Here is a 24,749-nt window from a genome sequence, read left to right as displayed (position 1 = left end):
CAGTCTGCATTTTCCGTATGGGTGGTATATTGGTGTATTAGGGTCTGCCCAGTGTAATATTTATGGTACAGTAAGGTTCTGAGTGTGTTTTTGCACAAAGTTGTGCATAGTGTTTTGCAGTTGAGCAACCACTTTATTCTTTGACATATGATACATATCTAATATCTAAATTTAATAAAATGTATTGTGTCTTTTATTTTTATTTTTCTGTGTTAGACAATTATGGATTTAAGCTCCACCCCTAACCACACCCCCTCAAACAGTTGGACCACCGACTGCCTATGTACATGGCATTATCCAGCATAAACAACTTGAGTTTTAAAGTGCAGATTTATTTCATCCTTCATTACTAAAGCCTGTTTGTTTAATAAGTCTCAGCCTTGCATCCAGACAAAAGAATGTTGACAAGAATGGCCAATGTACCAGAATAACAATAACAGAGATCATGGCCAGACTAGCTGAGGACTCTTAGGTCTCCCATGCAGCTGGAGACACACTGTGGCTGGCAAAATTGCACATGGTCTCACTAGCACAATACTGAAGGTGTCACCTTGACAAAGAACCAGGGTTTCATAAACAATCTTGTGGCCCTTGAAGCCAAAACATTTGGGGGTAAACAAAGTTGTATGTGCATCATCCCCAAGGCCAGAATTCATGTCATTAGCTCTACTGCAGCTCCTGATTACTGTAATTAAAAGAGGGCTCAGATGACACAAAGGGCTGCTATGTTGACATTCCATCCAAGGTTTGCATCTGAATGACGATCTGAGGAACATTTTAGCACCTGCTGGACCTCTGCATCAGGTTGTACATTTACCATGTATTCTGGTGTAGTGCTGTGGGTCTAGATTAGTTGACAGAATTAGAACTCCGTCTAGGGTAATGTGCGTTTACTCTGAGCTGTTTTTACGCTGACTTCTTGCATCCTTGCTACTACTGTAAATAAAGCACTCTAACAATACTCAGTTGTGGAGTTCTGTTATTTGGGCATTGTGAGCTCATATTTAGAGATACGAGGGAACATTTCCTTCTGACACTGCATTGCCTAATGGTGGAACGTGGCAAGAGTCCAGTTCCTTTAGTAGTTTATATTAAGTGTCAGGTTCCCCAATAAAGGTCCCTATCAACAAATGTTTTTGTACAAGTCTACACAAGACTGCAGAAATACCCATAAAAAGCAGTCAGAGTCGGGGGGGGGGGGGGGAGGGAAGACAGGAAACGTGGAGGCGTATTTTCAAAGCACTTAAGACTTACAAAGGAATTTTGTAAGTCTAAGTGCTTTGAAAATGAGGCTTAAAGGGTACCACTGCATCAGCTCTTTAAAAATGTCTCCTGAACAGGCTTTTCCTTCAACCCAGACACCTATAGTGTCTACAAACAGTTGGTCTATTCCTCTGCATCCTTTCACTTTTTCCAAAGGAAAAAAAGATTGTTAATGGACGAATTTCTTTCACTACATAATTTCCATCCAATATTTTTTTTAATGTATCCAGTGGGGACGTTGAGAGAATTACACGAAGTTAAGCATAAATTCAACACTGGATTTGTTCTGTACCTAAATATTATTTGCCTTGAATTACTGAGAAAAGGCATGAACTAAACCCAAATCCCCTTTAGATTTTGCATAGATCCAGGACCACCATCACCACCAGGCAGTTGCACGCAAAACAGTCCTGCATACTCGTACCCACAGCGAGGGCAAGCAGTTTTCAAACTGTCCATTTATTTAGGTACATGACATCTGGAATTTGTCAGTGGATTATGAACCTTCTCACCTTGGAGAGAGATTCAATCCTCCAAGCTCTACGATATTTCTCCAGTCGTGAGGCAGCTCCCCCCATCTTCCCCCACAATAGACACTAGCATCAAATGCTGAGCTGGGGAGGCACTAAAGAAGCCACTCTGATTATCCCCTTGTGCTTCCCCAGCAGAGTTCACGGTAAAATCAGTGACCATGAGAACTGGAAAAGCAGGACATTTCAGCATCAAGTGTCCATCCTCACAACCACTATATTGAATTAGGCTCTGGTCCTTCAAGGCCAGGCTTAAAGATCTAAACACATATACCTGAAGGAATGACATGACAGAATAGGAGAGAGACATTTAAACACCTCCACGGTATAAATGCAAAGGAGGTAGGTCTCTTAATTTGAAAGGAAATTCTGGAACAAAGGATTAGGATGAAAGTGACAAGAGGGTAACTTCAGGAGTAAACCTAAGGAAATCTTTCCTTACAGAAAGGTGGTGGACATATGGACCAACCTTGCAGTCGAGGTGATAGAGACCAGGGCAGTCCCTGAGGCACTACATAGAGATGAGCAATGTGGTTCCTTCTCTCATGCTGTGTTTCTGTGATGATCAGGGTGATAGGAAGCAACATCTGTGCCCCAACTGCCTGGGCTTGAAGGCTATTGCTGTGACCCAAATGCATTTATTACATTAAAAGGACAATTCAAAAACTGTCAATATCAATAACTTTAGCAATAAATTGAGTCAAAATGCAAGAAAAGAATAGTAAGTAGTGTAAGGAGATAGGCATGACAAACTGCTTTTAATAAATAAAATCAAGGTTTTTGAGTACCAGCGGAATTATCAAATACACTTTTTGCAAGGGCAAACATCACTTTTTGAGAGAAACATCTTAATTCCCCGAGAGAAACATCTTAATTCCCCTTTTTACTAGATTTAGCCTGTGCAGAGGAAGGCAATGATTTTAAATATGCTTTTGGTTTTTGGAAGGACAATAAACTGCTTACCAAAGGGGTCCTTTTACTAAGGTGCACTAATCAATTAGTCTGCATTAAGTGCTATGTAGCCCATCGGTACACAGTGGCCTGTGCCACATTTAATGCACGCTAAATCCATTCGTGCAACTTAGCAAAAGGACGCTCAAGTAATTAAGTCTGTATTTCACCAAAAACACCCACACGAGATCTTAAATATCAAAACTTTAATTGGTAAAGTCTAGTCATACAGAATAAACACTGGATAACCAGTGACAGTCACACTAAAAAAATATCCAGCAGTGAAAATCTAGAACTAAAAATGTTTCACTTTTTCTCCCAAACAGGCAACAGGTACAAAAAGCATATCCTATGGATACAGAGATTCACATTCCATTTGTATATAATGTTCAGTGGCAATTAATATACCATAGTATAGAGCTAAGCTTTAAAAACTGAAGTATGGAGGAAGAGAGCCAGCAGGAGCGATCGAGTTAACCGACTCCCAGACGTCCTCTGTGGATAACTGTCATTTTTGAGTCAGTCAGCAGCTTCTGCCACTCCAAGCAAAGACGAAAGGAAGAAACTCAGGGTTGATCACTAAGCAGTTCTCAAGGAAAGAACATTAAAACCACACACTCAAGATTACTCAGGCCTCGCACTTCAGGCAGACATAAGGAATCCTGGTCAGAGAAAAGTGTATATGAGGAATTCTCAGTTCCTTCACACGATATTGCCTAGTCACTATAGTATCAGTAAAATTGGCATCTTGGAGTCAGAGCCTTACAGCCCTCTGAAAATAACTTGGAATAGAGTGGACCATACATAATATCAAATACCTCAAACTTACACCTTCTTTACAGCTGACTTACAAAATTGCTTCTACCTCTTTGGCCTCAAATTATTTTTAGTGCTTGCTTCCAACACAAATGAGATCAGAGCAACCAGCATTAGCCCTGTAAACCAAACAGGATGTGTGTGTAACAATGTTAATGGCTAGACAGTTTTCCTTTTTCTTTCCTCAACCATCCCAAAACTTCCATGAGAGCCCCTTGTGAATTGGATGAAGCAGCGCAAATAGTGAAAGGGATCTGCAATGAAACAGTTCTCATTCTGAATGCTTAGCATAATTTAAGATTTTTTTTAGCATTTATATGGCCTTCAAACCTGGGCGCTTTAGAAGAAATACCCAGACAGCTTACAATCTGAGGCAGTATGAGGAAAGTGAATGTCCCAAGCTCACTACCAGTGTCAGATGAAGAATTGAAGCCAGGTGCCATTTCTAAATCCACCTGTTTAAACTCCTTTCCTTGTCAGCAATTATGTTAAACTGGTTCCTCTAATCCACTCTGCTTTTAAGCAGGCAACATCTGAGAAATTAGAGAGGAAAGGACATGTTACAGTACTTGGTTAGTTAAAAAAGTGCTGCTCACAGTTTCATTTGCAATCAGACCCAAGATATGTGGAAAAGGTTAAATCCTGTCCCTCTGTATCCACTGCAGCCACTTATGCTCTGTTTCTTTTCTTTTTGATTTGGGGGGGGGGGGGGGGGGGGGGAGTTACGACCAGCTATTTCTTGTGTAAAGAGAATAGCATTTATACAAAAGTTGCACAAACCTTTTTTCCTTCAGTGCAAAGATGTGCATGTACCATGAGTAAGCAACAGCAGGGCAGCTTTCAAAATGCCGACTGATATGATGCCTATGCTCTAATCTTTCTGAAATGTCAGCTGAATGGGTCTGAACCCCAGCAAGAGAAAGAAGCACAGCTAAACCGTCAGGGGCTGAAGGACATGAAAAATGGGAGCTGCAAGGAGACAACCACTAGGGCTGTTCTGTATCTGGGACAGGGAGTGGGGGTGGATGCCCAGCTCTGTCAGAACACCAGGAATGTTTTAGGAAATCAGTTTACCTTTTGTGTGCTGGGGTTACAGAATTTTGTTATATTTAAAAGAAATGAAGCACTACCACATTGGATCCCAGCCAGTCAGGTTTTCATACTAACCCAAAGGAATATACATTAGATAGATCTGCATGAAAGAGAGGCATATTCATCATACATCCTAAAAACCTCTGGCACAGATTTGGCAAGCATTACATTAGTGTCAGCCGTTGAGAGCAAAGGATTGTGCCTTATGCTTTAACACAGGTGTAACCACAAGCCAGTTAGTAGTATATCAAGATTAAAGAACCTATCAACCAATTCTCAGATCAAATCAATAAGGAACAGGAAAGAATGACTGTGCCAGTAGGGTTTCAGGAGAGCCGGATACATTTGCTACAGTGGAGACAGAACATGCAAACGCATCTCAAAAGCACGGCTGGCTTGCGGCACTTGAGGACTGGCGTTGCCTATGCTGCTCTCGTAAGTCTCTAAAGATCATCGGGCCTGCATGGCACCCAAGACAGGGAAAAAGGAAATGGCATGCTAGCTAAAAGCCAGGCTACCTTTAAGCACCTCAGCAGCTCACTGGCTGCCAGTTCCTCACTACTGCTGCTCTGGTGAACAAGTGTGAGGCCAGAGCTCTGCACAAAGAGTAGTTCACACTGGTAGAAGTTGTGAAAGGAAGAGTGCAACTAACCGCCAATAGCCTCCTACAACTTGCACAGCTGGGGGGAGGGTTAACAAGATTTGGCGCTTATCCTGTCTGTGATGCAGTATAGGCACCAACATTTCAAAATGATTGGGAGGTGCAAACACAGTAACGATTAGCCCTCCCTGGACACAGCAAAGCAGCTTGCTCAACACCCAGAAAAATGGGTCCTATGCTTACAAATTCCTCAAACACTAAACAGACAAATCTAGGGCCTCAACAACTGTCAGCAGCCAACTCAGACAAGACAAAGAGGAAAGGAATCTAGCAGCCAGGTGCAGCTTTCAAGTTTATTTTTAAAATCTCACAAGTTTGCTTTTAGTACCTCTTGAAAGCAACCCTTAATATCATTTTCTTTTTACTAAAAGTTATCCAGAAATGTAGTGCGACCTGTGTGCAGTTCCTGTGAAGTGACATTACCTGCCTGTTCCACACGTGGATGTTAGCAGGGCTGTAGAGGCCAGGGCTAGACAAGAAACACTGAAAAGTTGTTCTGCAGCTTCCTGAAGCTTTGTGCAGACGTCTGCTTGCTCCAGCATGAAACTGGTGAGCACATGCTGTAATGGCACCGAACAGATACATTGGGGGGGGGGGGGGGGGGGGGAGCAAGGGCAAAAGGGCCCTAATTTCACCACTGCACATCTGAAAGCTGGAGTATTTAAGAAAAGATACTTCAAATAGCAGAGGTGACAAGTTTGATTTCTCTCTTCCGGTTTTTATTTCATTCTTGAGACGTGGTTATGCCCATCACTGTGACTCTAAATCACGGACAATAGCACCAATACCCGAAGGGCATGAGAAGAGGGGAAGCACAGGAGGAGGTATTCAGATAGCTAACAGCATCACACCCACTGCACCACCACCCCCAATCAGACAAAAGTCCCAAACTGAGTAAGGAGGAAGCACCGGGCAGGCTGGTCTCTAGATCTGAGCATCTCTTAGGGCCTCATTTACCAAGACTCTTCTCCCAGTCTCTCTCTACTGGGAAAAAAAGGGTTTTACATAGAAAAGCAATATTGATCTGGGAAACCTGAAACGGGTTTAATTCTGAAATAAAGGACTCAATATTCTGAAACATTTATCGCACTGGCACCTAATGCTATCAGGGCAAGTACTTTGGTTTAAAAATTTGGGCCGTCAAAATGCAAACTTTTAGTCAACCCTTCAATGTCTGGCCAAATGTTTTTTGTCTCTAGGACAAGGAGAAGCCGGGCAGTCCCGGGGTGGGACCAACCTCACACACAATCTGTTTCGGGGTGATTGCATAAACCACAGTCAGTCAATGTTAAATTAACAATTATCCATCTTAAAAAGTGGTCCTAAACAAACAGACTTAGAGATGAGCAGAGAAGTCATCTGCTTTCCTTTTTATGGCAGCCGTACCCCTGAATATCAACCCCACTAGATATGGGGGTAGACTGACATTTCATAACCCTGTAATTATAATACCAAGTACTAAATCAAACATTAACATGTGTGAAGGGTGTCGCTCGTGACTAATTTGATTTTAAAAGTTGTGCCTTATATACCTTCAGATGTATCAGAACAGTAGCAACGACAACCTGCCACTTTGACAGTGGAATTGTAGTGAAGCACATTTTTCAATAACTGCAGATTATATGGCTCCTCTGAAGTGCACAAGACAAATATGAACCTTGTTTTGCTATAAATTAACAGAAGTAACATGGGGGTATTCTGACTTGGCAGCAGCAGAGCCCAGCAGATCTCTTGCCCTCTGCCCCCTCCCTCCCCAAAACATCAGATTCTTGATTTTGTATAGCTAAGACCCCTTTAACACGACTTCATTAAAGAGGTTTTCTACTATGTCATCAATATTTTATGATGTACATTTTATGTATTTGAGTGTTTTTATGGAAACTGTTTACATGTATACTGATTTGCGGTACACAAGTTCATTCAATGAAACAAATCGAATATGATCCAGATAGAGTAATGAAGAAAACATCCCATCTGTGCAGCCCAGTGAAAAGTGATGCCTCTAAGAAGAGCAGGTCCCACACCACTAACAGCTGAGGGAAGATAAGCACCAGAGTAATCAGGCATTACTGCAAAGGCTGTTGATATTCAGAAGACTTTGGATTAGAATGGGAGGAGATGGATCTTAGCCCTAATTTGATCCAGGGGAAGAAAGAGGACTGATGGGAAGCTGATGTGGTGTTGAAATGGCTGGTAAAAGGCACTTTCCCTTTGATTATGGTTAGGGTGGATTTTGGAAGGACTTCTTCATGAAATGTTGACGGCTTTCATATAAGTAACGAGCAAGTGCTTTGCCCAAATTTATTAACCCAGAGCATGGATGTGAGGAGTTCTTTGGATACCAAGCTATGTTCAAACCATATCAACTCTCTGTGCCCTGGTGAAAGCAACTAAAATCAAAAAAAAGTTATGGCTCAGTTGAAGGCTCTCTCTGGATTAAGGCCAACTGAGCTTTCTAATGGGGCTCAAACTGGAGTTGGCACCATTGTCCTTTACAGCTGATGAATCACAGAGCAACAGAATTCCTAGTTCTGTCAGCTGCTTTTGACAGTGGGGATGGGGATGGAGAGAACACAATACTGCTTTTTTTTTTTTTTGCTGGGTAGTTGCAGAGGGTTTGATAGAAAAGATTGTTAATTTAACTTCATGGATGTGGTGAGTCCCATTTTATTTAAAGTCTATCTTCATGACCGAGTCCAGAATAATGTAAACATGAGCTCCACTCAGACTGACTTGGAGGAAGCCACGATAGTTCTCACAACCGAACCCCTCTGTACAGTCGGTAGGGCTTGAGGCACGAAGGTATACATTTATACCAATGATATCCAGATTCTGATCCTGCAGGGTAGCACATGTCAAGAGACCATGAAGATTATGGGTAGATGTACAAAAATGGTCAAAGTGGGTTGCCATGTACAGGATGAAACCGAATAAGGAAGACAAGAGAGATACGAGTAGGTTGCAATTCATAACAAGAGTCTTGCGTTAAATTCAGGATACAAGAATAGATTCTGAATTGGTACCAGAGATTAGAAGTTTGGTGTTCCCTTGTACTTGAACGATTGGCTAATATGCTGAAGAAGGTATCCGAGCCCCTCCCTCAGTCCTTTAGCAACAGTGACACAAGTGATGAGGCAGCTCTGCCTAGATTATAGAAATTCTATTCACATAGGATTTCTTAAAGATCTGGGTAAACTCCAGCTTATGCAAAACACAGTTGCCAAAACATATGACCCCCTCATCCCCTGACAGCTATGCAGTTAGGCCCAGTTTGCCAAAAATTTAAATTGTGTTAATGTAGCTGGGGAGCCAAGGTAAAACATGATGTACCATCTTGAGCTCTCCAATCAAGCCAAGAGAATAAACTTGTCCTCAGGCTGAAGGTCATTTTTAGTTTAGAAACAAACTACAGAGCTTTCTTGGATTCTCCTTCCAATCAGCCTTTTAAAATGTCTTTCTGAACAGCTAAGTCCCCCCTCCACCTCTCCTAGAGCATCTGGGAGAGGTGCAGGGGGAGTGAGCAGGATAGATATAAAATTTTATTTCTGTAGAGCTTAATGGAGTTTTTTTTGTTGTTTGTTTTATAACCATTTGAAAAGTGCCTTACAAAATGTGTACATTTTTAAAACACTCATTTTTCCCAGTTTATTGCTGGCCATGATTAAGCAGAACTTTCACAGCCATTCCTGGGCTATGCACCCTAATTGCAGCATAGCTAGACTGTAGCATCAAATTCAGTCTGTGTCTGCCGATTACTGTGTAGTGAAGTTTTCAGAAAAAAAATAATTTCCATAAATTTTTTCCACAACTAAGACGGTCAACAGGAAGTTTGGAAACTCGCTACCAAAGGGGAGAACCTTGTTTGATTCCTCAGCCCAGGATCTGTTTTTAATGGCTCGCAGGGACGACATGCTCATGACCTGGGGGTGGAAGGAGAAGCAGCATCATCTCTGCCATAGATCAATATTTATGTCTAGCAGCCAGCTCCTGGGTGTCTGATTATCCGCTTCTGGAAAGAACCTCTCTTTAGCCCCTGGTCTATACTGGGTCTGGTATGAGAAAGTTATAAAGGTAGCTGTGAATGAAATTCACCACAACACAGTAGAGGCAAATTGATAGAGGTGGAAGCCTAAAAAGAAAGTGGGGGGAGGGATGATTAGAGCATAGATTTGCATTTTTAAACTGGACTTGTCAGTTTTACTCTAATACACATTTCCCCTTCCCTATAAATACGGCATCAGATTCCTATTATGGGACTGAATGTTCCTTTCGGACAAGCAGAGAAAGACCAGATCACAGCTACAGTAAGAGCGGAAGAAAGGAATTCATAGAGGAGCTGAAGCGCCTGAACCTATCCAAAGGAAACAAGGGCCATTCCAAGCAGAGTCTTATTCACTCGTTTAACTATTCTGCTCCTGCTGCACTAACGAAGGAGAAATACTGTTATTGTGCTCTGCAGATACAGAAAGCGTTTCCATCCATCGGATGAGACAAACTGAAGGCCCAGAGCAGGTTCAAAGAAAGACATAATATTCATTGCTGGACAAGAGTACTGACCAGAGGCCATCCAGACCCAGCAGAGAGGGTCTCTAGTCTACAAGTCTGCATATGATTTTACATTTATTAAAAAGGATAAAAGACCTTCAGAACATTGTCACAAGCTGAATGACATTTTACTGTTTGCAATTAAAGAACTATGAAAATATTTGTACTTTATTCAAATTAATTTAAAAAAATTATAGTTTTATGTTCTTTTGAAAAAAAAAATGGAAGCTGATGTTTTTGGCAGGCTCTGAGTTGTGGAAATCTTTCCTGTATTGGGTTTTAAGTATTTCCATTGCATTCACTTTTAAGTATGGCTGAAGCAAGCTGCAGACAAGGGGATCCTGCAATGTAAAGTTAGAGAGTAAATGAGCAATGCTGTCACCTCTGGCTGCCCTCCAACAGTCTCCGTCCAGAAGTCCCTGGGCTCCCCCCCATCCGTGTCCTATTGTTTGGCATCTGTCTCCTGTGCCAGAGGTGACGACGACTTCAAAAATATTGCCATTTCCCCAAAACTGTATCCTTGATTGCATCCACGTATTGTGTCGGCACCCAGTATACCCAGTAATAAGAAGCTTCGGTCGGACCCAACTGAAAGGCCTGTGGATAAGAAGCAGAAAATAAAAGACTATGAACCATCTGAGTCCAACAATATCAGAATGACAAGTACTAGAGAACTATCACAGACCTCACATTTCCATGCATCTCGGGAAGAGCAGAACAGAGCAAAGCTTTCTTTTATAGTGCGTTCCTGTTTTTCTAAACAATTCCACAATTGGTTTTGTTAAAATGTCTGAGCAGGAGACACACTCTACACCACTCAGCTGTCCCCTAAAGCAGGGGTTCTCACTCCAGTCCATGAACATGCATAAGATAGTTCTACATACAAAGGAGACAGAGCATGTAAATCTCATACACATTCATTGTGGGTATTCTGAAAACCTGACTGGTTGGGTGTACGCCGAGAACCCCTGGTCTACAGGAAACAAAGCGAGTCCAGAGCCCCTGGAGCCCAGAGAAGTGCAGGAGAAATTTCAACTTGAATGAATTCCAAAAGTTTGCAGAAGTTGAAGGACACATTTAGCTAATGCTTTTCCAGTGCTAGCTCAAAGGCAAGTTGCCCTACTCACTGTTGGCAGCTGCTTCTCAGTTCTCCATCTTGCTTTCTTTTTATTCTGTACATTTTTTTCTATCCTTCCCCTTTTTCCACATCATCTCTTCATTTCACACTGCTTCTCCCCTCATTTTTGTCTTCTCTATCCTACCTCTCATTCTTTCATTTACCTCTCATCCCCCCCATTTCTGTTCTGCAGCCCTCTATCCCCCACTCACCCTTCAGTTTTCCTACTTCTGCATACTCTACTGGGCTTCCAAATTAATTCTCCTCTACTTTAATCCTGCTCTATTCTCATTCCTGATATCCATTTCTTGACCTCTGCCCCCTTACTGTCTTTCCTATTCTCTTCTCCCTCCCTTCTGCATGCAGGCTGAGATTTTTCCCAGGGATGTGTGGCTGTGAAGTGAGAACATACATCTCTTCCACTACAAGCAATAACAGATGCTCTTCCTGTAATTCTCAGCTGGGAAAAAGAAATGTCATGTTAAGGGAAGCCACAGACATTTTCTTCACCCTCCCTCCCAACATCCAAGGCATTAAGGACACAAACATGATTTACAACCTGCCCCTGTCATGAGATTCAGTATTTTCAAGCATTGCTAAGAGATGCCTGCACTACAAAAGGGAATCCCTTCAACCCCATCACAAATTTAATTATGATTTAAAAAATAAATAAAAAAATTGCCTACTACTGTGTTACTGCAGTGGGCTGAGAATCAGAGTTCAAATCCCACTTCTCCCAGTGATGCTCTTTCTGACTTTGGAAAAGTCACTTCACCCTCTACTGACTCAGGCAAACTTATGTACACGTTTACTGTTGTGTGTTAAGATTTTGTGCACGTTTATTTATGCAAACCCCATTATTCTCACTGCAGCCTATTTACTAACACTTGTACTGTCTACTGATCTCAAATTAAACACATTACTATGCCCCAATGCAAATTTGCCAATGCAGAAAGCTAGCACAGGTGGAAGTGCGTGGTTCACATGACGTCTCTGTGCAGTCTCACAGGCACGTAATGCAGGAAAGGGCTTTGCACAGACCTCACAGACACCAGTGCACAGTATATTAAAATGAATGGTAATTAGGCTATTAGCTATTCGGTCCAATGCAGAGAAGTATGCAAAAAACCTTAAGGTAAGCACAACAAATACCAGGTCTGAAGTGGTGTTGACGACTTACCTCATTCGGCTGTAGTAGCGTTTGCAAGAAATTAGTGCCAGGTTTTTTTTTTTTTTTTTTTTGCTATGAGGTTAAGTACCAGCAACTTTTTTAAGCCAGCGATGGTTGTGTGCACAGGTCTGAGCAGGGGAACCCCCCTCCCCCCAAACTCCTATCTGCGCATTGAACAGAGATTCATTTTTCAATGGGGCACAGTTGAGCCCCAAGGTCTCAATAAAGAAAGAGTGGCTGCTTTAAGATAAGGGAGTAGCCCTATTTCACACAGCTGGTGGATCAGTATAAAAGGCTGATGTTCAGAGAGCATGTGCCTCTGCTCGGATTACACGGAGGGACCAGCAGCGATTTAACCTCCTAGCGAGCCAACAACTGAATCTTGACAGAACAGGTAAGGTAATGAATATACAATAGCCATTCATACGATTTTGAACTTAATATGTTGGTCTTTTGAATTTAGAGACTGGAATATATAAATCCCCTGAAGACGCCGTAATGGTGAAACGTGGTCTCACGTTGGGAAAGACATCTCACCTTCAAAATTGTTTTTAATCACAAATGAGCACTTACACTGGTGGAAGAGAGTCACGGCTGCAGACAACATAGCACCACTAGGGACTTGCCTTGAACAAACATTATTTCAGGTAAGTGGATAGACAAGATTTATATCTTTAATGTTTGTATAAATAGATTAAGAACTGAAGTGATACGACTATGCACTAAGGAGGATAGGCAGGCCCAGTGCGGTGATATGTTTGAAGTGGGTGCGCTGTCAGCAGTTACGTGACCAATGGTATAAGGCACAGCCATACATACTGAACTACAATATAAAAATAAAAAAATAGAATACTGAAAGCTTCTTGATATGATACATTAGGAATTCTGCAATAGGGTAGACACCCCTGATAGTGTGGATAATACAAGGAAGGACTTAGTGAAGCTACAGGAATGGTCTGGAATTTGGCAGCTAAAATGTAATACTAAAAATGCTGGGTCATGTATTTGGGCTATAAGAACCCAAGGGGGGCATGAAAGAGGAGCGATCGTATGCGATGATCTTAAGGTAGCCAAATCAGTAAAAAAGGCAATGGCAAAAGCTGGGATGCTTGGGTGCATAGAGAGAGGAATGGCCAGTAGGAAAAAGGAGGCGAGACATCATTTAAAATATTGTTCACACTTCTGGAGATGAACCCTCAGAAAGATAAACAGGATGGAGTCAGTCCAGAGGGCGGCTACTAAAATAGTCAGCGATCATCAAAGTGTATAGGGACCAACATAAAGATCTCCATACATATTCTTTGAAAGAAAGGCGGGGCAGGGGTGGGATATGATATAGGCATTTAAATACCTATGCAGCATAAATTCCCAGGAGGTGAGTCTCTTTATAAAGAAAGCTCTGGAACGAGGGGACACAGGATAAAGGTGAAAGGGGACAGACTCAGAAGTAACACTTCATGGAAAAGGGTGGTGAATTTGTGGAACGGCCTCCCGATGGAAGCAGTGGAGACAAAAACTGTATCTGAATTCAAGAGCGTTTGGGACAAGTACACAGGATCTGTGAGGGAGTGATAGGGAGGGTAGATAGCCTATTCAGTCTGTCCATCAATGTCACGTGATCATTATCTGCCTATATTTTTCTCTGTTTCTATCCTTGTTCTAGCAGGAAGGGATGAAAAAGCAGAGTACCTTAAAATATACAAAATACTTCTACAAAGTTCCTCCTCCTTTTACTCCAAGGAGATTCTTACCATCATGTGATAGTCATCAAATCCTTCAATTGGTTCGGTGATCACATTTTTAATTGACCCCATTGGTATTTTTTCTGTTCTTTCTATTGCAAAAGAAAACAGAGCATAACATAATACTGAGATAACAGCCAATCTGAGATTCATTGAGGTAACACTATAAAAGCAACAAATCTTTACTGTACAAGCCTTTGCTGTTAGACCAGTGCTTCCCAAATTTCTATCCAACATGACCCCATTTTTACAGTGTTTGCTTGGAGTTGGAAAAGCTTGTTGAAAATACTTAAGACATTGATTATAACACTAAATATAAGTACTCTCTAAGAATAATAATGAAGCCATATATATAAAGATGTAAAAAAATACAAATATTGAAATGGAATTTCTATATAAAAAAAATTGGACTGAAGATCTAGTATAGCTCATCAATTATGAGCAACACACTGATGCATTCATTTTGTTAGTCCAATATAAAAACACAGAATTCTCTTCTAAAATTTGTGATATTTAGAGACTGCCACTGCTGGTCAAAGCTCATGGTGAAGGTGCAGAGAAAGGGAGAACAGCCCTGTTCTGGGACCCCCATCTGAGGTCCCAACATACAGTTTGGGAGCCACTGTGTTAGACAGACCTGAATCTGATGTGCAAACATGTTTACCTTTCGTGCCAATCCAGAGCTGATCCTGTTCTAGTTTAAATGTTAATCTCACTTTCCCGCCTGTCTTGTTGTACATACCAGACAATGGTACTGTAGGCAATCGCTCCTGACAAAACAAATGAAACACAAGCAGCCATTGCAACAATATGCAATCAACTTTTACTGGCACTATCAATTCGAGTGAGAGATCAAGGGCACTGAAGCTCCCCTAATGCTCCAGTATTGCCTTAAGATATTTGCTTGTTATACTATCATGCTTTATCATTATGTTTACCTAAGATTTTTTGCAATACTAAATGTCTATTTTCTTATATATTTCCACTATTCATGATAATATTGTAAGCCACATTGAGCCTGCAAAGAGGTGGGAAAATGTGGGATACAAATGCAATAAAATAATGCAAATCTGTTGGCCTTAAAACGCTGTTGCTTACGGACCCCCATCTGTCTTATGTGGCATTTAAAATGTGTCTCTGTCCTGCAGTTTAACATAGGCTTAACTTCCTCTCAGATCATGCTTCTACTCCTAAGCATGGATCTTGGAACTAATGGATTTAGCTTATGCCTTTTTTAGTTGTAACAAGGCAAGTTGCACTCAAGTACAGAAGGTACTTTCCTATCCCACAGGGCTCACAATCTAAGTTTGTACCTAAGCCCATGCCTAAGATCACAAGAAACATCAATGGGCTTTTAACCCTGGCTTCCATTGCTCTAATCATTAGGCTATGCCTCTAATCATAAAATTTAGTTTCACTAATAGGCAAGAAGGGAATCAGCTACAACCAAGTATTCTCAACATAATAGCCATACTGGGTCAGACCAATGGTCCATCTATCGCAGTGTCCTGCTTCTAATAGTTGCCAATCCAGGTCACAAGTACCTGGCAGAAACCCAAATAGTAGCAACATTCCATGCTACCAATCCCAGGGCAAGCAGTGGATTCCCCATGTCCGTTTCAATAACAGACTATGGACTTTTCTTCCAGGAACTTGTCCAAACCTTTTTTAAACCCAGATACGCTAATCGCTTAACACATCCTCTGGCATAAAAGTTCCAGAGCTTAGCTATTGGGCAAGTGAAAAAAATATTTCCTCCCATTTGTTTTAAAAGCATTTCAATGTAATTTTATTAAGTGTCCCCTAAGTCTCTGTACTTTTTGAAAGACATCAATTCACTTTTACCCATTCTACTCCACTCAGGATTTTGTAGACCTCAATCATATCTCTCCCCCCCCCCCCCCCCCCCTTCAGCTCTCTTTTCCATGCTGAACAGTCGTAACCTCTTTAGCCTTTCCTCATACGAGAGGGAGTTCCATCCCCTTTATCATTTTGGTTGCTCTTCTTTGAGCCTTTTCTAATTCTTCTATATATTTTTTTAGATACGGCGACCAGAATGGAATACAATATTCAAGGTGAGGTCACACCATGGAGCGATAGAGGCATTATAATATTCTTGGTCTTATTTTGCATCCCTTTCCTAATAAAGTCCTAGCCAAGTTTGGCAGCTTGTCCTTTGTTTCTAAGACTTTAATCTCTTCCTTTGCAAGTAATGCATCAAAACAATGTGGTGCTCCCTTTTGCACCAGACTCAGATGACTCCTCAGTTTCCACACCACTGCGCCATTAAATTGAAACTGATTTTTTATTATTTTCAAATTAAGTTGATAAACACTAGAGAAGGTGCTAAATTGTAGCTGCTGGAACTACCCTACTGCTAGACAGATCTGGATGGGCTGGAGTGAGCTTTAATGGCAACTCTGGTAGTTGAGTAAAATTAGTACTGGGCTAACTTCTACAGTCTGAGGCCAGAAAATAGCAAGGACAGATCAAGATAAAGTATAACGCATAATATCAAATGTTATGAGTTTATCTTGTTGAGCAGATTGGATGGACTGTGTAGGTCTTTATTTGCTGTCATCTACTACGTTATACACAGCAGCTACTTTGCAAATTCTCAACTTTTGTGGCATCTACTCACCTGCACACCTTTTAAAGCTGGCATTACATCTTCTGGTTTTCCTTTATCTAAAACTTTTCTGTGTTGCTATGGAATAGAAGTATAATATTGTAAGATTCCAGTTAATATTTCCTACAGTGAAGGGAAAAAAAATCATATAAACAGAAGACGTACTGAAGGGGACCAGGAGGGGACCATAACCACTTGATTTTGTCAGCCCCAACGGACAGATGTCCTGTGCACAGAACGAACTACTGAAAATCCATACAAACCTTTTGCCTACACAATGGTTCCTTTGTGCTCTCCTCAGCTTTCACTTCCTGCTGAATGTTCTCTTTAGGTGTAGTTACTGCTAACACATCATTTATTGTCGAGCCCACCACCATTATCTTTGCCCCATTTGTCACTTTGATGTCCCTTAAGGTTTTTTCCTCTGGCAGAAGACCTTTGTACATCACTTTCTGCATTGCAGGTGGAAGACCTAGAAAAAAAAACCCCACATTTTACCACTACACTAATTTCTATTGCGCTACTAGACAAACACGTAAGAGCCAGTAATGCTAGACAGAGCTTACAATCTATCCAAAACAAACAGCACAAATAAGAAATTTGGGGTATACTAAACTGGTGAATAAGGTTTTTTTTTTTTTTTGTTACATTTGCACCCCGTGCTTTCCCACTCATGGCAGGCTCAATGCGGGTTACATGGAGCAATGGAGGGTTAAGTGACTTGCCCAGAGTCACAAAGAGCTGCCTGTGCCTGAAGTGGGTATCGAACTCAGTTCCCCAGGACCAAAGTCCACCACCCTAACCACCAGGCCATGGCCTTTTAGCCTGGGTATGAATAGAGTCAGACAAAGCATGGCGTACCGACTCAGGAAGTCTAATCCAGGTACGCGAAGCAAAATGGAAGGACCGGAGTCTGAAGTTGGCAGTGGAGAAGGGTACAGATAAGAGTGACTTACCTGATGAACAGAGTTCCCAATCATAAAAGCCTCAGACAAAAAGGATGAACCCATGTCCAAGTCGGCTAACTCCTGACCCCCAGAAGAACCAACATCTACCGAATCATCCAGGAGCTTCTCGGCCCAACGAAAACATGCCCGAGCTACCAGACCCCCACAAACCGAGGCCTGCAGGGCTAGAGCCGACAAAACAAAACTACGCTTGAGAAAAGATCCCAACTTCCTATCCTGAGGATCACGGAGGGCCGTTCCTCCATCAACCGGGATAGCCGTAGCTATAATTACTGCCGTCACTACTGCATCTACCGTGGGAGCCTTAAAGGAATCCCTATCGTCCTGAGGGAGGGGATAAAGCCTCGCCATTGCCTTTGCCACCTTACACGGCAAATCCCATTCCTGACAAATCATCTCCCGGAGATCCTTGTTCATAGGGAAGGATCACGCCTGACGCTGAATGCCCTTCACCAACGGATCCTGGACAGTTTCCCCCAAAGCCACCTCAGGACCAAACTGAAGGGTGGACGACACCTGATCTATGAGTTCTGACAGCTCATCTCTATGGAAAATCCGCACTACTGAAGGATCCTCTCCAGGAATCCAACAATCCTGCTCCTGAGAGCCGTCAATTCCATCTGACTCCCCCAGATCACTAAGCGCAGCTTCTGCAGCTACAGGAGAAAAAACATTGCCTGTCCTCTGACCACTCTAACCGTGGTCTCTCAGCCAAGACGGAAATAGCCCCCTCTTCCAATTGGGGGGGGGAGGGGGGGGTCCCGATCTCCAAGCCTGATACCGCGTCCAGACAAAATCTGGAGGAAAGCCCACCATTCCTGGACCGTCATTAGGCCCTTTTGTGCCAAAAACGGAGGCCGCAGGCCCAAAACCAGCCGGCTCCACGGGCCGCGTCAGACTCAAGATGGCGGCTGTTCCCGCCGAAACTGTTCCCGCTGACAGCGGCCCTGCCTACGCTCCCGCTGACCCGGAGACTCCCGACACCATCGATCCCTCCGCGGTCAAGTCGGGGGGTGCCGCAGCCACCTTTATAGGTGCACTGCAAAGCTACACTGAGCGCCTGGCGCCTCTACCCCTCGCCACGAGCACGCGCGACTTCGGAGGAGCTGGGCCGCCATAAACCACGAGGGAAGGGAAAAGCTGTTCCGCAAACGCGCCAAACCAAAAACTCACTCACACTGCAAAAGCACTGGAGAAAGCGCTGCTCTCTCGTTCCAGCAAGGAATCAAAACCCCCGTTCGGTCCGCTGAAAATAAAGAAATAAATGCCCTTAAAGGCACAGTACTCCAACTCTGGCAGCTGGAAATTGTAAGGCACTCAAGGCTACAATACTGAGAAAGCAGCCGAGGCACAAAGCTGCCAAGCAAAACGAAATAGAATAACTGACCTTAAAGGCACAGTACTCTAATTCTGGCATCTGGAAATTGTAAGGCACTCAAGGCTACAATACTGAGAAAGCAGCCGAGGCACAAAGCTGCCAAGCAAAACGAAATAGAATAACTGACCTTAAAGGCACAGTACTCTAATTCTGGCATCTGGAAATTGTAAGGCACTCAAGGCTACAATACTGAGAAAGCAGCCGAGGCACAAAGCTGCCAAGCAAACAGAAATAGAGAGCAGCACAGGGGGAGGGACCCAAACATAGGTGTAACACCCCAGGGGGAAAAACCGGGCCCCACCAGACCCAGGGCCCCAAAGCACTTTTTTTTTTTTTTTTTTTTTACACACACACGTACAGGGTACTGCAACAGAATAAAGTTTGGAAAGAAAAAATCCTACGACCCAATGACAAACTACCTCACCAGATTATTGGAGACTGCACAGGCTGTCAACTGCTACCTCTGCTGAGACTGAGAAAATACTGGCTAGTGGAGGTTCTGCACAGGTTATATATACAGGCTTCAAAAGCTTAGTGTTTTCTCAGTCTCCCTCTGCTGGTAGGAGGACATAACCACGCGTCTTGACCGGTCTGGAGGGTCGCTGAGGAAGGTTTTTTTTTTTTTTTGTTACATTTGCACCCCGTGCTTTCCCACTCATGGCAGGCTCAATGCGGCTTACATGGAGCAATGGAGGATTAAGTGACTTGCCCAGAGTCACAAAGAGCTGCCTGTGCCTGAAGTGGGTATCGAACTCAGTTCCCCAGGACCAAAGTCCACCACCCTAACCACCAGGCCATGGCCTTTTAGCCTGGGTATGAATAGAGTCAGACAAAGCATGGCGTACCGACTCAGGAAGTCTAATCCAGGTACGCGAAGCAAAATGGAAGGACCGGAGTCTGAAGTTGGCAGTGGAGAAGGGTACAGATAAGAGTGACTTACCTGATGAACAGAGTTCCCAGGGAGGGGTATAGTGAAAGAAGAGTGAAGCGATACTAAGGAGCCACAGAATAAGTACAATTGTAAGTCAGTAAGAGGAGTTTGTACTGTATAGGGAAATGGATAAGCAGCCAAAAAACTGACTTGAGAAGAAGAGTTATGCGAGTATAGTGACACTGGTGGAAGATTGGTTATGCAGCAGAACCCTTGAACAGATTGAAGGGGAGAGATATGCATCCAAATGCACTGCCTCCACTGCATGCAAATCTCTCATGAATATTCATTATGGGGTGCCTCCAGGACCGGGTATTCATTATGGGTAACCTGAAAACCTTACTGGCTGGGGTGCCTCCAGGACTGGGTTTGGGAACCACTGGTTTAGTGAAAGACCTGCAAGGAGTAGGTTGCAGTAGACTAAGCAGTAAGTGATAAGGAGAGTGTGGATAAAGGTTTTGGTGGTGTACTCAAAAAGGCAATAGCCAAACCCTAGGGAGCTAAGCTGATTTAAGACTCAACAAGCATGGTTGTCTATCAGTCTTATTAATGACCATCTAGAGATCATTTTCCAGGACAAATTGCGAGATGAAGGACCCGATGAAGACATACACTGGAAACATGTTTTCTTTAACCTTATAACTGTCTGCAATTATCAGATCCATAAGCTGCTTTTATGACTATGGCTATGAAAGGCAGTATAGCCAGTTCGATTAATAAAAAAAAAAAAAAAAACCCACGTAGGTTACTCACTATAGAATTTAATGGACTTTGTACCCTTGTGAGAATGTCCTTAGTTGTTACATAGGCAAAGACAGGAAGGACTTAGAAAAAGCAGGGCCTTGTTTGCTATTGCTTTTCTCTATTCTGTGTGTATAGGAAAAGACATGTAGTGGCATGCTGTTTATATAAATTGTATCACTGTTTTTCTCTGCCTCGGCCTACCACCAAAAAGCAATCAGTGTATTGGACCCCAATCTACCAGAGAACACCTGCTGCTGTACTATACCCATAATGATTATGGCTGCCCCTCACAAAGTCATCTTCTTGGAGATCTAACTAGTGCAAAGTTCCTGCCAAGGATGTGTCCTGGAGAAAACAGTTGTCTCTCATTTGCTTTCATAGGAATATAAAACAAATTAACAGTTTTGGACCTTTTAAAGAAAAAAAATTCACTTTTAACCATGGGGAACATTTGAGCCAAGACATACAAGATGAACTTTGAAGGTGAGTGGGGAGAAGAGGGCATGGGTTTGACCTGTAAGCTGAAGCAGTAAAAAGGGAGCTAGTTTTGAGCAGAACAAAGAAGTGGCAGGTGCTATACCAGGGGTGGTGGGTTTGACTCACAGGCACGAGTCAGGTGTGGTGACCTTCATCCGAGGGTAAGTGTGAAGGAGCCTCACCTGTCAGCGTGTGGATCTTCTGCTTCAGGTTAGCTCCAGTGCTGTCCAGAGGAAGTTTAACGTCGTATTTATTCTTATTCCAGATAATCTTAAGTTCCACCATTTCTCTGTCGGCCTCGGAGCCGCCACCGCCGTTGCTGACCGAGCTCTGGCCACAGGCCTGGTCTGGGTCCTCGGCCACTGCCAAACCACCTCCGTCCCCACTTTCCGAGCAACTGAGCTCCGCAGCCTCCGGGATTTTCGCCATCTCAGGCTCCACCATTTCTACAGTCAAAGAAAGGAGAAGAAATGACACAAGTTCCCCGCTCGCCGGGTCTGAGCTTTTAAGGACAACACTTAAGAGCCAAGAAGCGGAAACCAGGAAGGAGGGACTGGGGTGGGGGAGGGTTGAAGGAGCAGAATAACCCGAGGGAAGGGGGGGGGAGGTTGAGACCCGGGTATTAAGGCTCAGTCAACGGATCATCCCGACTTTCCCCCAGTCCCGTCTCCCTGGTACCTACCGTCCGGCGCCGCCATGATGATTGTGTACAACTGTGCAGTCGCCGCTGGGCCCCTGCCGGCTCCCGTAGCCGCCGCCGGAAACAGGAAGCCACGTGTCAGAGAGGAGGAGCACGTGATCCGAACGCGCCTGCTGGGACGGAGTAGCAGCACTAGCGCGAGGTCAGGTCACACCTCCTCCTGCTGGTCGACACCTGTTTGGGCTCCACCCAAAACGGCAACTTAATTTCAGCTGAGAATGCAACCGCCCCTAATTGAAAGCTCCCATTAGTCATTAATCATGGTCACATTTTACATCAGGGCTCAACAAACTGCGCGTAAAAGCTTCCTTTACAGAGCGGGGCATATTATATGAAAATAGCAGGTAATGAGACTATTAGCAGATTCCAGGAAGGCTCATGTGACCATAGTAGTACCTGCAGCTGTTTAAAGCCAGAGGGGGAAGTGATGACTTTGCATAAGTAGTTTAGCCACAGAATAATTGCAGCAAATGTCTGCCAAGCCTACAGAATGAGAAGACTCAAACACTTAATTTTACATTTAAATCTTTTTATTACAGTATAAAAATAAACAGTTCAGTTATAAAGCAAAAATTGAACACACACACAAAAAAAACATTGTATTATCCTGAGCAAACTCATTCAGGTTCAATGTGCCTTGCATTTGAAAATACAGCAAGAGCTGTGAGACATAATAATAGAATTCAGTTGTAGCATGGGAGCATTTAAAAGTCTGTCCTTTAATGATGCCGCATCAGTGCACAATAGTGCTAGGCAGACTTATACGGTCTGTGCCCTGAAAAGGACAGGTACAAATCATGGTAAGGTATACACAAAAAGTAGCACATATGAGTTTATCTTGTTGGGCAGACTGGATGGACCGTGCAGGTCTTTTGCTGCCATCATCTACTATGTTACTTCAAAACTTTGTAAACAAACCAACTTCTACAGAGACTCAGGGCCAGATGCATTAAACTTAACGAGCCAGCAACGTGGTTTTTAAACTGGTTATAGCCACTTTAGAACACAAGTAGTAAACCGGGACATGCACAAAAGGGTTCACCAAACCATTTTCCTGTCAGTAGCAGCTAACGAAAACGGCATGCAAATGAGCTAATAACTATTATAATGTGAATGCGATGCACTACCGTTTCCAACCCCATGCACCGTGGAAAATCTAACGGGAAGTCTGCACCTCTCATTGGGGCTGCTGTGAGTGGGACCCATGCAGAGGACACCCATCGCAAAAGTAAGAAGAAAAAAACATCCAGGTGCTCATCAGGGACATCCTTTCAAGTGCCTAACACTTAGACATCCTTCACGCAAAAAAAAAGGAAGGATATCCCTGCGGAACACTTGTACATGTTTTTTTCTTCAGATTTTCTTATGACTACGGTGCCTGAACTGAAATGACCACCGTTGGAGAGAATCGGGGATCGGGACGTGCGAGGACGCCCAAATCAAAACTATTTGGACGTCCCTTTCGATTATGCCCCTCCAGATCTCTCTCAGCCAATCATAGCTGACACGTAGGGAGATCAATCAAAGGGAGCATATAGTCAGGCCAGATAACTGGGAAAGCAAAGGCACATAATTTGAAGGCAACCCTGGCTTTGATGGGAAGCCAATTTAGGGATCCTTTTACAAAGGCACGCTAGCAGTTTTAGGGCACATTAATCAACACACTCAAAACTCTAGTGAGGCCCACAGAAATATATGAGCAGATGCTAAAAACGCTAGCACGCCTTTGAAAAAGGACCTCATAATAAAGGAGTGGTGATGCCTTATTAAATCATCAGACGTTACATACAAGTCTTGCGACAGTTGTTTTGGGCAGAATGTAGTTCCTTTATGACCCTGTCCTTACATCCTGCATACACTGCATTACAATAATCAAATTGGGATAGTACTAGGATTTGGGCTACGTTTCTGAAAATTTCTTGATAGGGAGATGAGACCTGTGAATTTCATGTGATATGCTGTTAACTTGAAATCTTTGAACCATTGAAGGACTCTGCCACATACTGCTATGTTGTCAAGTATTCTCACTGACATATCAAAGGCACTGGACATGTATATTCATTTATTCATTCTTGTATCCCACTATTATCCAAAAACAAGTTTTGGTTCAGTGAGGCTTACAATTTACAGTTATGTGATGTTACAGTGGTTTATTACATTTACAAAGTGGTTTGGAACATCAACAGAGAAGGGTAGAGAGTGGGATTCCCCAGGGGTCTGTGCTGGGACTGCTGATTTTTAACATATTTATGAATGATCTATAGATGGGAATAACTAGTGAGGATAATTAAATTTGCTGACAACACAAAGTTATTAAAAGTTGTTAAATCGCAAGAGGATTGTGAAAAATTACAAGAGGACCTCAAAAGACAGAGACTGGGCGTCTAAATGGCAGATGACATTTAATGTGAGCAAGTGCAAAGTGATGCATGTGGGAAAGAGGAACCCAAATTATAGTTATGTAATGCAAGGTTCTACATTAGGAGTCACCGACTGGGAAAGGGATCTAGGCATCATCGTTGATGATACTTTGAAACCCTCTGCTCAGTGTGCAGCAGCGGCGGCAGCTAAGAAAGCAAATAGAATGTTTATTAACAAAGGAATGGAAAATAGAAATGAGGACTTCCATATCATCAAGCTGATCAATCCATAGACTGGTGGTGGGTTGTGTCCATCTACCAGCAGGTGGAGATAGAGAGCAAACTTTTGCCTCCCTATATGTGGTCATGTGCTGCCGGAAACTCCTCAGTATGTTCTCTATCTCAGCAGGTGGTGGTCACACATCAGCAGCAGCTCTGGCTAGGCCTCCAAGCCTAATTTTTAGGTTTTGTTGAGTGCCTGGGGTTGAGGGCTCTTTTGAGCAAGTGCAAACCTGGTGGTGCCAGGTCCCTCCTTTTCTCCCCCCTCCCGCTGGCTCCGTTCAAATTTTTTTTTTTTTTTTTTAACGGCCTTAAAGGCGTTTATTTCGACGTTTATTTAAGCGTCTATTGCAGCTACTCACTGAGACACCAGGTCGTTACGACTCGGAGCGGAC

At 43.1% G+C, this 24,749-nt stretch overlaps 1 protein-coding gene across 1 annotated transcript; it reads right to left on the bottom strand.

The window, feature by feature from the left end:
* Positions 1–2,935: 2,935 nt before the first annotated feature.
* On the bottom strand, positions 2,936–21,870 carry UBFD1 (ubiquitin family domain containing 1). The gene is made up of 7 exons (XM_030212128.1): positions 21,698–21,870; positions 21,198–21,461; positions 16,781–16,989; positions 16,530–16,595; positions 14,553–14,658; positions 13,898–13,980; positions 2,936–10,455 (listed from the first exon to the last, which is right to left on the bottom strand). Exons 1-7 carry the CDS (start codon positions 21,711–21,713, stop codon positions 10,345–10,347), a joined length of 855 nt encoding a protein of 284 aa, XP_030067988.1. The 5' UTR covers positions 21,714–21,870; the 3' UTR covers positions 2,936–10,344.
* Positions 21,871–24,749: the final 2,879 nt, after the last annotated feature.

The sequence above is a fragment of the Microcaecilia unicolor genome, chromosome 8 (assembly GCF_901765095.1).
Source record: "Microcaecilia unicolor chromosome 8, aMicUni1.1, whole genome shotgun sequence".
Classification (NCBI taxonomy): Eukaryota; Metazoa; Chordata; class Amphibia; order Gymnophiona; family Siphonopidae; genus Microcaecilia; species Microcaecilia unicolor.
Note: the sequence above shows the minus strand (reverse complement) of the source record. Positions and strands in the feature narration are given on the sequence as shown.

Excerpts from the sequence above, each read along its gene's own strand:
- UBFD1 (XM_030212128.1), bottom strand. Across the intron at positions 16,596-16,780 it reads AACCATTGTGTAGGCAAAAG|CAACACAGAAAAGTTTTAGA; the intron begins GTTTGTATGGAT and ends TCTATTCCATAG. Across the intron at positions 13,981-14,552 it reads GCTCTGGATTGGCACGAAAG|AAAGAACAGAAAAAATACCA; the intron begins GTAAACATGTTT and ends CTTTTGCAATAG.